Raw genomic sequence first — 13,396 nt, 5'->3', positions numbered from 1 at the left:
AAACATGCCCCCCAACTCACAACCTTACTGCTGTAAAAGCCTAATCACTTTAAATAGAGATGCCATCTCAGAAGGAGGTGCCTTCAAGCATGTTTCAGAACTTCAAATTGCTGCCAAAGGGAAACAACATTAAAGTCATGAGAGTCAGCACAAACATATTGTAGGAAAGCAGGATCTGCTTTCATGGTCAACCCCATTGTTTGCTGGTGTCAGTATGCATACTGACTAGTCTGACAAGGATCCCACTAATCAGGACCCCAGTCTCTGTGCTTCTTCCCTAAATTGGACATGGTAAGTACTTAGGTACACTCCAGATTGGCTACTTGTGTACCCTTGTAAGTCCCTAGTAAATGGTACTAAGGTACCCAGGGCATGGGTACACCAGTGGTCTCCCATGGGCTGAAGCATGTACTATACCACCGATGCGAGACCACTCAAATTGTGACTACAGGCATGCGATTGCAACCTGTTTAACCTGGTGCTAGCCCCACTTACAACAGATATAATTTCCTTATATCTGAGGTCACTGCTCTTCAAACCTATAAGTCACCCCTAAGGCAGGCCTTTCAATACTGAAGGCAGGGTGCTCAGTTGTAAGTGTGAGGGTGCCCCTGCAAAGAGCAGGACACCCCTACAACCTTCAGAGTCCATTATCCCGGGTTGTAAGTGTAACTGCCATTACGATGCATAGAATGGTCATGAGTCACTACTCAATGGCTATCTCTAAACTGGCTGCAACAAATCCTGTTGTGTTTGGTATCAAACATGTTGGAATCATACCCCCACATGTGGGAGGTATGTTTCCATGCACTGTAAAGCTCCTCTGGGAGGCCCCCAGTGCTCCCGGTACCAGTCTTCTAGAACCGGACAGCAAACTATGGCTGCTGCCGTCCAGAGAAACGATTCTGCCCTCCTGCTGCTGGGCCAAGCTCGAACAGGGGAAGGCAGGACAATAGGTTTCCTGTCACAGGGAGGTGTGACAACCTCCCAGACAGGACTTAGTGTATTGGGATAGGGTGGGGGATTCTTGACAGTGCCACTAGACTGCTTTGAAGGTCACATTTAGTGCCCTCCTTGCATACTCCAATTGAACCCTGTTCTAGGAGCCGTTGGCTCCCACTCTGGCATGAAACTGGACAAACAACATGGGAATATCCTCCCCACTGTCCTGCCCCTTCTCTGGGAGGGATCCCTGAATTTTCCCAACCCTACCCTGAGGGTACTTAAGGGCTTACCTTTGGTGGGTCCCTAGATTTATTGTGGGACAAGATTCAGATCCAAAACCACTTCTACTTCAACCATCTGGGCACTCTGGACTTCGCTTTGGGAACCAGGACTGCAACTGGGAAGACTCCTGCTGCTCCTGGTCTCGTTGTCCTGCAAGTCTGCTGCAACATCTGTGCCTGTGCTCCATACAGGTTCTTCACAAGGTTTGTGAACATTTAAGACACCCAAAGGAATCTCACTTAGAGTGAAGAGTCACTCCACTGCATCTGCAGGCACTGCAATGAAACTGGACGGTCTGCTATTCCTGAGCTACTACGGACACTGAAAGGTTCAGCAACACAGGTGGTAGTTCTACAACTCCCTCAAGGACTGCACTGTCTTCCTAGCAAGTTGCAAGCCAGTATCCCTCGTCGGAACCGCTGGAGCAGTAGCCCTGATCACTGCTTCAACTTGCCATTGCCAAGGCTTGTTGACCGCCTCCTCCAGAGATATTCGGGCTCTAAGCAGATCCAGCCTCAAGAATCTCTTGAAGCCAACATCTTTGCTTGCACCATATCCTTTGCAACGTGGTCATTCATCCTCTGGTGAGCTGCTCGAGGTCCTCATGAAACTCCTGTGTCTCTGTCCTGTGGGTCCTCTTGAGGGTCTTCTTTGGCTCCAGTGGGCTCCCCTGCTTGCACTGACCTGCTCTGATTTACCTGATCATGGTGAGTCACTTGGACTTTGCCGGTCCCGACGCTGCACCTTTTTTTACGACTATGATGTTTGCCAATGCCAAGGCTGTTGGTGCCCATGCCAACCCCCAACCCCTTGGCTCTTGACATCCAATGTGGAACCATTCATGAACAGCCTCTGGTCTTCTTCAGCACTGCCTGGTCCATACAGCTATAACTTCAAGTGCACCGTCAATTCTTCTGCATCCCTGACATTGGTGGGCATTTGTCTTCCGTGCCTCCTGCTCACTCCTGAGTGGCATAGACTGTCCCCTCTGCTTGCAGGTACCTCTCATCTTGAATCCACCTTTGGATTCCACTGGACACTTTCACCTTCTTCACCAGCGGCATCTTTTCTGAAGTCCTCCATTGTGGAATATGGCGGTTTCTGATGTCACTTCTCACCTAGGCACCCGGCTTCCCTGGTGTAGTTATCCTGTTTCCTATGGAAGAGATGACGCTCCAACCTTCCATCTTCCACAGGGTTTCTTCAGGGTCCACTATGAAGAGTCCTTCTTCTTTAAAATTGCAACCGCAACTTACCTATTGACTTACATTGAGTACGCGGTGGTGTTTCCACTCAGCACACGGCCTCCGTGGGGTTCCTAGATACTCACTTTGGCTGGTTCCTTGGGGCCCGACTCTTCTACATTTTCTGGGTTCATTCTTGGCTTAAGTCGTGGTTTGCATTCCACTATTTTTGTAAATGGTAGGGCTTCCCCTGGAGACCACTATGTATTTGTGCTGCTTACGTATTCTATTGAAAAAGTATTGTGTGTTTTGTGATTAGATCTCCAGAATGGAGATATTGCATTGTGTTAGTGAATGTAAAAAATAAATGCATATGTTTTTATAACTACACTGTATGTGTATTTTTCACTCAACCTATACCATAAGATTAAGTACTGGTAAAACAACCTGCTTTACACTCCCACTGGACTAAGCCTGAACGCTGTTCTCCACAGCTACCACTTAGAAAGCTTTCTTAGGTTGTCTAAGACCACTAACATCACCATAAGGGTTGTCTGGATTAGTGAGGGTGCTACACCTACATAAGTAAGCACCATATACTAAGCCAGACTCCTACACATATGAGCCATTAGGGTCTGCAGGTCATTTGAGCATGTTCCAGAAAAACACCTGCTACTGAAGGGGAACAGCAATTACGTCACCAGAGTCAGCACAAACAAACCAGTCAGCAGGCTCAGCAGGTCATTTGAGCATGTTCCAGAACTGACACCTGCTGCCAAAGGGAAACAACACTTGAGTCATCAGAGTCAGCACAAACAAATGAGTCACATAGTGAAGCCCCTTACTGGCATGAGTGTTAAAGCACAAAAAACAATAACAATAAAGATATTTCAGTAATACAACATATCTTGTTGTTTAATCATTTGAACATTTGTGGCACAAATATGCTGATGAGATGAGACTCTTAATACTTGTTTTAATACTTGCTGCAAAGAGTTCGGGACATAGGGTTTATACCCAAGTTTATTGATGGAGCAATAAAGAAAAGGTGAAGCATGTATGGTAAGGTGTAGTCCTATGGAAGGAGGCAAGGCAGAATTTGTTGGTGGAAGCACATGTGAAAAACCCTTAGTGGGAACTTTCCAAAAGGGAGATAACCTATCATGAAGGGAATCTCTTCTGTCGGTGGGAAGTCTGCTTATTTTTTAAATTTGCCAAAATTTGGTTGGGTTTGTGCTATTTAGCTTTAGTTTTTCCTAGAATCTACCATTTGAAGAAGTTGAAAGATGAACACAATTTGAGGAGAATGAAGAAAAGATTTGGGAAAGTTGTCTTGCACATAATGGGGGCTATTATTGCTCCTATGGGAATAGCTGTGAATTTCTTAAAGACTATAGGTTGCTCTAGAGTTGTGGATAGACTTGCCATGAATACAGAGGGGTCTTTATCTGGTGAATGCAGAGACATTAGTAAGTACAGCAATGGTAATGCAGAACTATCTTGCCGCAGACATTATTTTGGCAAAAGAGGGCAGTGTTTGTAAGGTAATTGTGGCAAATAAGTGTTGTATTTATTTCCCTGAATATAAAGGGTGATTGACTCATGCTTTACTAACATAACTAATCTGACATGAAATTAGGTCATTAGAGGAGCTGGGGGACTGGGAAACTGTAGGGTCCTGAATAAAGAAGATAGGGAGTGGTTTGGGAAAATAGGTGAATGGCTAAGTAGTGCTGGTAGGGGGGTTTTGCAAGATGTTTTAGCAACTATGATAATATGTTGAATTGTGCAATGTCTTTGTTGTTCTTATTAAAAGTAATAAAGTTTACAATGAAAGGATACAGCAACAAGAAAGGAGAGAAACAAGGTGATACAAACTCCCGGAAAAGGAGGGGATCAGGGTACTATTTTGAGTTGGATGAATATCAGGATTGAGCATTTCAACATATGAAAAAAATGGTGGAGTATGTTCGCAGAGCTACAATGTTGAAGACTTCAAAGAGATACTTAACTGTAAGGTGATGGGTTATGCCCATCAAATCAGCCTGGACGTTTTGCATTTTTATCACTTGGTTGTTGACCTTTTTACTGTGGGTGAGCCTCACAATGGGTGACTAACCCATGGTAATCACATGACCAATAGACTGTACAGGTTTGCAGTCAGCGACCACCTTTAAGTACAAGGCCACTGTGACACAGCATGGGTAAGGGGCACTTGGCTGATTCCAAGTGAACACATGTACACACGCTTGTGCACAGATGTGCGGGCTGTGCGTATGAGACTCCTGTTGAGTGTAGCACAGTAACTGCACACAGGTACTCTAGCACAGAAGGGACTCAGCAAGATTGGCTATTGATCTGGGTACCCCTCATAATGTTAGTATAGGTTCCTAGGGAAAGTCAGTGTGGTTTACTGTCTTGTCTGCAGCGACAGTCCATTATACTCCTATGGGGAAGACTGCATTAGAGTGCAGTTTCACTTCCCTTTGGCCTACAGATACTAATGACATATCAAAATGGAGTGGAACCTCTATGCCAAACCGAAGTCAGAGATTTCCAGAAGACATCTGTATAGCTTATGGGTCATCCAAGATCGTCATATTCCTCAGGATTAATTCAGAATTAGAGCCCAGGCCCTTTGTCACCCTGTGGTGCCAAATGAATTGCATTTCTCTCCAGCAGGAGGAACAATGGCTACCCCACACAAAGGGAGCAACTAACAGTTCTTCACTCAGCTCTTGAAGAGGAAAGGGGGGATGAAGAATCTACATCCATCAATTTGCTGTCACACTATGCCAGGGATGGGCCAGCCCAAGCCTAAGCCCACTAAACAAACGAAGAAGCCCATACCTCTGGAGCCAACACTAGAAGGGCTTCTCTTAGAAGTTTCAGTGAGAAAGGTCGTGACAGTGATGTCAGTGAGGGGCGGAGATGGGGTCCTCAGAAGAGATGTGACCAGTGGCTTCTGGGTGACGCCATTTTGAATTGTTTCAGTATTCTTTGCAGGAGGGTTGGGACAGGGGCAGAGAGGAGATGTGGTACCTCAGGATGACTCCAGGATGGACAAGGTTTCTAGAACTTTCACCCTCACTTCAACTCTTGAACTAGACAGCAAGCTCTCTCTTGGATGTGTTTTTCTGTTGGATTCTGGGGCTGGAGGTGCAGCCATGGACAACTGGAAGGAGGAACCCCTGAAATCCATATAGACTAAGGATTCCAGGACAAATGGGACTCTCCCCAGGACCTGGTCATCTCAAATCCCCTAAGGACTAGTTGGGGGAAGGACAGAACTTCTGTGCCAAGGAGAGAAGCATCAGTGGAAAAAGAGGAGAAAGTGGGTGCAGAGCCAGTGAAGTCACCACCCTGCATAATGCTCCAGGTGGCTAGGGATTGCCTCCAGGAGCAAAATGAGCCCATGATGGAGCAAAATGGCCGAATTTGGCCAAAAGGTATGAACAGGAGAATGATTTGATCTTTGCACGATCACGGAACACCTGGAGCTCTACTTCCCAGCAGCTCAAAACTCCCAGGGATGGGTCAGAGCCCGAGGGTTGGTACAAGTATTAAGTGCACCTTTCTACCATAGGAGGGGATATGCATGGGGCTCCCTCACCAGAGCTAAGAGGGACAAAGGATTCCAACACCTGAGACGAATTTCATTTCGGGGGGCATGGGGCCCCCAACTCCGGGGCCGACATGCATAGTAGCAGAGGGAACACCATTGCGCTCTTCTGAATGGTGGAGGAGGGATTCAGGATCCCCAACTCCAGGTCCCGGCTGCTAGGAAGAAGAAGGGGAAGTGCTGCCGCACTCTCCACAATGGTGGTGTGCCTGCCCCGTCCTTGTGCCCATGTTTCAGAGAGGGGGGGCCACCACCAAAAGCAAGCTTCCTGACCACAGGAATGGGCAAGGAAAGAAAAGTGCCAGCTCCTACGGTGGCATGGGAAGTACAGCAAGTGTGGAGAGCCAGCTTTCTGGGCTGCCACAATAATTGGAAGGACGCAGGGGTGCCTGAGTGGGACCAGGAACTCCATGACCAAAAATGAGAAAAGCAAAAAAAGAACACTTTTGGTGGTATCCTCAGGATGGTATGGGCCCCACCAAGGATAGAAGAAGAGCACTGGGGAGCTGCAGGAGTGCAGCATATCCCTCTTCCAAAGGAAATCAATATCCTTTGAAAGGGTCAAAGGAAGGAAGACAGCCCCAGGCTTCATTGTTGCTTCCAAGCACTCCCCAGGCTGGAGCATGTGCTCTATAGCTGGGTGTGTAGTGCCCTCTAGGGGCTGTGTTTATGGTTGCAGTTTCTGTCGCCTAAACGTTGTTAAAAAAGACAAACACATGCTGCATGTGAAAAATGCATTGTTTCTAAGTGTTATTCATAATACTTACAAATGCTTTATTTAACGAAAGTTAATCATGAAGGTTCGACAATGCTTTATTTAAAGGTTTGTTAATGCTGGTAGTAACTGATATCCCTGAGAGGCTGCAAAGTTTTAATATTGATGTTGTGAGCTCCTTATTGCAATGCTTGATTATTCATAATAAGAGTACAGGGATTATGGTTACTGAAGTCAGTGATGGAATGAAGTATTAATGAACTAACACATCACTCTAGTCCTGAAATGTGACAACACTGACCTCATGTAAACTGGCACCACTGTATATAGTTGTGTGTTATATTGTACATGAATGGGCTTGTACTGTGAATGTTGGTGTCATGACCCTTCGGGGTCCAATGTAATGTTGTCAAAGGTATTTCCACCAGTCTTGTGTATATTTGTAAATTAATGCATAGTTATGAGTAGCGTTTGTGTCATAAAGGTACTTTTACTTTTATTTTTTTTAAAGCGCAGATGGGACACTTATTTATTGATTGTTATTATTGCATGCCAGTGAATGGTGATTCCTAGCCAACACCAAATCACTTGAATAGGCCTTGGACTGCTCTGCTTGGCTACCATGAGAAAGTCAAGTGCTACAAAGTGTTGTTTGGTTCCCAGTGGAGGGTGAATGTGGACCTATTACTTAGGCAGGCCACACAACTGATAGCCCATTTCCTCACTTTAACTAATAAAGTTAATGGTGTTTTTAGTGATTGTTATAGTACTCAGAGGAGGAACTGGTTTTCAAAGTATGCAAAATGTGCAAATGTTGTGTAATAATTATCCTTGATAATTAGTGTTTTTAATGATGCATAGAGTTGTAACCAATAAACTAATGATGTTGCACGTAGAACGGGGTTTCTACGTCACTTAGAAGTGCAAATAATGCCATGAATAGTTATGTCACATTTTCGTGTTAAATGCCATTGTTTTTGAGAATGGATGTAGTTTCTGGTGTTCTTTTCAACTAACTGCCTGCTCATTTCCCCCCTCTCAATCAGTGTCCCGCTACAAACCAGCTCTCTGTGGTGAACCAACTGAATTACGTCAATATATTTGCGGGTACAACATTGCTAAAAAACTCTGGGGCATATTATCAACAAAAGGCGTTAAAATTATCGACGCTTTAGCGGCAGAAAGATGCCGCTAAAGCGGCGATAATGGGCTTGATAATATGCCCTTGAGAAATCCCATAGAAGCCCATGTTCCGGTGTCAATATGGGCTTCTATTGGAATTCTCTGCGGCATATTGTCAAGCCCATTATTGCCGCTTTAGCGGCAGTTTTCTGCCGCTAAAGCGGCGATAATTTTAATAACGCCGTGCTTGATAATATGCCCCTATATTGTTACTGAAGTTTCCATCATGTAATCAAAGTATAATTTTTAAGGAAATCTGCTGTTAGTGTAGATGTGTTAAATCTATGAATCTTTTAAAAAAAAATGTTTTATTTGTGTTGTACATTTCCGGAGTGTAGTTGCTGAGGGAGCAGGAGGAAGATTTCTCTTACCTTACCAAATAGGTTAGCACTAAAGATTTAGAATATTATGTTGTTGTTTCTGGTTTTCCAATGCGACCCTAGCCATGATCATACCATGCTGAATTTGGAAAATATGTTAATAGCTTGTGTGAATTACCTATAAAACATCTGGGTTTCTGTCTTTGGTGGAATTTCTTTCACTATTTTTCTCATGGGTTAACTTTCCCTTTTCCTCCAAGACTCTGTATTTCTTTAGACTTGCAATTGGAATACCATCAGTATTCTTTATGAGTTTGACACATAGCATATTTACTTAGATTCTGCCTAATTAGGGATTATTACTTTTTCTGAGTCTGCATTTATCTATACTTCTTTATTTGAGCCTTCATGGCATTTCAAGCATTTTTTCTCGGTACTGCGCTTTTATTTTTTACTAATAAATTCTCTTTTTGCCTTAGCTCAGTCCTTTATGCATCCAAAATGTTATTTTAACTTTGCTAAATTGTGTTTTCCTGATGAGGAGTGCAGCCTGTAACCGCTGGATTAATTGGACACAATGGAGCTGAATTATTTTGGTGAAAATGAGGGTGATCAAATATTGGGATTCAGGAGATTATTGGGGTTTGGTTCCCACAGTATCTAGAAAGGAAAGTTACCATCTCTGATGTATTATTTAGGCTGACTTGGCAACCAATGTTTTGTGGAGTCTGAAGTTTCCTCCTACAGTAAGGACTGAGGGGTGAAAGCTGAGGAAGTAGTGGAGCACAAGGTGTAGCCCCGCTGCTTTGTTTTGCAGGATGGTGGACCAAAGACTACCAGAGCAGAATCGGTATTGGCTTCCTGTCGTTCCCACTTGTACATTTTTGGCAGTTTTTGTATGAAGTGAAATTGGCCCAAAGGTATCAACATGGTTTACATGAGCACCAGATTACTTTACACAAGGTCACGTCTTTTGTTTTTAATAAACCCAGTGAGATTACACAATTTGACACGAATTACAGGATGAGCCGATGCTGGGATTCGAACCTAGCTCTTCAGAAAGTGTTGGTAATTAGATACACGGTCATATTTCTGTGATTTACCCTTCTTCCCCCGGATGCAGTAAGGAGCAAGCCATGCACTCTCTTTAATGCGCCTCAGGCGTTTTTTGGCAGCTACAAGACCTTCCCAGACTCGTGATTAAGGCGTAGCTGGATTTGTTGGCAGCCCCGGGAGGTCACATAAGGTCCGTTTGGCTCTCACCACGACTATCACAAGCTTGGCAGAGTATCAAGGATCCATTTTGAAACAGTAGAAAAGGCGCGTGTGAGATAAAACTGCCACATTTTGTTCCAGATATTCAAGCTAACACGATGGAATCTGAATCCGATTTAAACGATTTGTATCAAAAGGAGTTTGATACAGAGAGCTATTTTCAAATGTACTGCAATCCAAACTCCAAGGAATATGTCCCTGGCTACATTTTGCAGTTTATACTGGAAAATCTGCATGAAACCTTCTCATCAGGCAAGTAGCAACATGACTGCAGGGATAAACTTTTAATTTAGCATGTTTAGGTATACTAGTAAATCTGAAGTTTTATTTTATTGCTTCTGTGCTTTTTATTTCAGACAAAAAGGATTCTTATTTCATCAGGTTTCATCAGTTCGATGAAGTAATTTAAAATCCTCTCAGGAGCCTTAATCTCTCCTCGATTTATACACCCAGAAAGATGTGACCCATTTGGCCAGATTAAATATACTACTGTATTATCTGTGTACCACCAAATGGTACATAGCCTTGCCAGTTGGAATTGGCCATGTGACTGTGTATTCAAATTGATTACCTCATCTGTCCTCATGTTTATAGGTTGCATCACACCTGTCCCCCCCCCATGTTTGCAATAATCTTTTGATTTTTCCCTTGTTGGGATGGGTCATCAAGTTTTAGATGAACACAAATCTAACCTGAAACAAAGAATCTTATAGCATATCAGTGCACAACAAAATCAGATAATGTATTTGACATTTAAGAAAAATAGGATTTATTCAAAGCACTGCCACTATAAAAGGTATAAAAGATAGGAGAAATATGCAAATGATATAAACCGAGTTCTGCAAATGCACTTAATAATTTTCAACAAAAATATTAATATCCGTAAAAAATGAGCCAACTGAAGAATGCAATTGTGGTTACTAATCAGATGAAAACCTCTCAATGTCCTCATACATTTTTATTATGTATGGAGCAGCAGGACAGAATACTACTGGTATGGGTTATGATTCACAACACCTGTTACGCACGTCCGGTTTTATGATGAGCGCGAAAAGGGCCATAAACAGCTTATGTGAGCATGTTCTGCTTCTAATTAAAATTGCAGCTTTGGAAAATCCACTTATGTGGCCAATCATTTTCATTTTCAACTTTACTGTGTTGGTGTTTACGTATATTCCACGTCAGTCTCTAACACCTGAAATGTTGCAGGATGCAGCAGGGGCTATGCAAGCACCCTGAAGCATGGGCAAACAGGGCCCTGGCCCTTTGGTGCTGGGATGATTAAATTCAACTAGGCCCTTATTTGCGGGAATTTGGCGTAGGGCAGCGCCGCGCTGCCCTATGCTAAAGTGAAAGGGCAGGATTGAATCGTATTTATGCAAAGGGACATCTTTATGAAGGGGCATCTTCCTGCACAGAACCATTCCTAAGAGGTGTTTCCCTCTTTCTATGTTTGCTGCAGAATGCTGCACACATAGAAAGAGGAAATAACAAGGAGAAATAAAGAAACTTCTCCTCGTTATGCCTCACCTCGGGAGGCATAAGGATTTGGCGCTCCCCCAGGTTTACATGCTCTTGTAAATTTGGGGCAGCATCAAAGTCCATGGGTGTTGCATGGGAAAGCTCACCTCAATGCAATGTAATGCCTAGCGAGCGCAGAGTACGGCAACGCGGTGATTTGCGCTGCCTTGCCTTACTCCATATCTATGAGGCCATTGAAAGCCACATTCAGTGTCTTTGCATGACCTTATAGATATGATTTTGTAACCTGCACTGCCGGAGTGTCACAAAAAGTGACGCTCCGGCAGTGCAGTGGGCTCATAAACATGCTCCTTAGACTCTTCCATTGGTAAGCTTAACTGTCGGTGTACTGTAACATCTCAATATTCTCAGATATGGGTTGTGACAGGCTCCATGTGCACACACACACTCGTTGCTGTCACTGCCATGCTGCACATATGCAGCCGATCTGATTAATGGTCACATGCCTGCAGCCTTCTTTATTTGCACAAGCACCGCTGACAGAGTGCAGCCTGCTTAAATAACAGTCTTAAAGATGGCTGTTTATTTATTTTATAGTTTTATATAGCGCTGAATCACCCCTAAGGGTATCTCCGCGCTTGCGACAGCAGACTATCTTGAGCTAGAAGAGGTATGTTTTCATCAGCTTTCTGAAACAGAGAAGGGACATTTCCATGCGAAAATATTGGGGAAGGCTGTTCCAAAACAAAGGGGCAAGGTACGAAAAGGCCCTGCCGCCAGAACGGGCTTTATATATTCTAGGAACAGCAAGCAGAGTTTTTGATCCTGATCTAAGTGAAGATATAGGATTGTAGGCCTTTAGTTTCGTAGTTAGATAGCAGGGACTCAGCTCGTTTAGAGCCTTAAAAATCATGCAACCTGTTTTAAATTGCACTCTTTTTCTAATTGGCAACCAATGTAATTCATGCAATAGAGGCAAAGAAGGGGTTCTGGCCGGAGAATCCGTAACCAGTCGAGCAGCTGTATTTTGAATGACCTGCAATTTGTCCAAAGAGGCAGCATGAGCAGAGAGAAGAAGAGCATTGCAGTAATCAATCTTGCTCATGAGCAAGGCCTGAATTAGAGTCTTCCTGGTGGATAATGGAAGCAACGGAAAAACTCTTCTAAGTAGACTTAGAGTGTGGTAGCAAGACCCGGCCATAGTATTAACATGGGTCTGCAATGTGAGTTTGTTATCAAGCTTAATGCCCAGATTTTTAGCAACCTCTTTAGGTGCAGGGGCTTTACCCAGCTCCTCCGGCCACCAGCTAGGTGACCAACAGATGTCAGCACCTCCGAACAGCAGAATCTCAGATTTCTCAGAGTTTAACTGGAGATAGTTGGCTTTCATCCAGGAGGCAATAGCCATCATACCCTGAGAAAAGATGGTTTGTATGTCTGATCTCCTTTTGTCGAAGGTGAGGAGGAGTTGAGTGTCATCTGCGTAAGAGATGGGATTAAATCCCAAGTTCCTCATCAGTATTGCCAGGGGCGTCACATAGATATTAAATAAAGTAGGGCTCAAACAAGAGCCCTGCGGGACGCCTCTGGTAACCTGTGAGCGAGCAGATGTGAAAGGACCCATTGACACTGCCTGAGTGCGGTTGGACAAGAAATCTGACAGCCAGCTTAGTGCAGATCCGCAGATGCCACACTCTAGTAGTCTATGCAAGAGAACCTGGTGAGAGATGGTATCGAATGCCGCTGAAAGGTCAAGCAGTACCAGGAGTGCCGCTTGACCTTGATCCAGGGCCATTCTGATATTATCCGTCACCTCCACCAAGGCAGTCTCCGTGCTATGCTTTGCTCGAAAGCCGGACTGCGAAATGTCCAAAGCACCAGAAGACTCAAGGAAAGCAGATAAGTGCTTGTTGATGTGCTTCTCCGCGATCTTGCTCTGTAGAGGAAGCAATGAGATCGGGCGATAGTTTGACACTTCCCCGGGAGAGATGTTAGCATTTTTGCGGATGGGCAAAATTTGTGCGTGTTTCCACGTTTGTCTGTTGCAGTTCATGATTTGTACGCCTGTTGACTCAAGCACCTACAACTTGAGAACCCTGGTGTCTGTAGGCCATTGTAGGATACGGTCCTAGGAATGATGGTGAGGCTGGATTATATGGAGCAGGAAGAGACAGGTAACCATATAACTCCATCAACTGGCCAAGAATAATAAGCTGATATTTCTCACCTTTAAAAGGCAGAGCTGTTGTCTTTGCCAATGTTTTTTTTCCTTGGCATTACTTCTAATAGGCAGTGCCAGCATTTGCCCACAAAGAGATGGAGCAAGTTTGATGAGAAGTCACTGTAGAGACCCTCACTTCGAGTTCTTCATTTAAAGCACTGCAATGAG

At 44.1% G+C, this 13,396-nt stretch overlaps 1 protein-coding gene across 1 annotated transcript in view; it reads left to right on the top strand.

The window, feature by feature from the left end:
• The first annotated feature begins 9,615 nt into the window (after positions 1 to 9,615).
• LOC146856918 (uncharacterized) overlaps positions 9,616 to 13,396 on the top strand; it is a 31,953-nt gene continuing 28,172 nt past the window's right edge. Inside the window, exon 1 of the mRNA XM_085646780.1 lies at positions 9,616 to 9,777. Within this exon, the coding sequence (XP_085502906.1) occupies positions 9,624 to 9,777 (154 nt within the window). The 5' untranslated portion in view covers positions 9,616 to 9,623. The remainder of the gene's footprint in view (positions 9,778 to 13,396) is intronic.

Source organism: Triturus cristatus, chromosome 3_2 (genome assembly GCF_964204655.1).
Source record: "Triturus cristatus chromosome 3_2, aTriCri1.1, whole genome shotgun sequence".
Classification (NCBI taxonomy): Eukaryota; Metazoa; Chordata; class Amphibia; order Caudata; family Salamandridae; genus Triturus; species Triturus cristatus.
The sequence above is the reverse complement of the archived record's forward strand: the minus strand, read 5'-3'. Positions and strand labels throughout refer to the sequence as shown.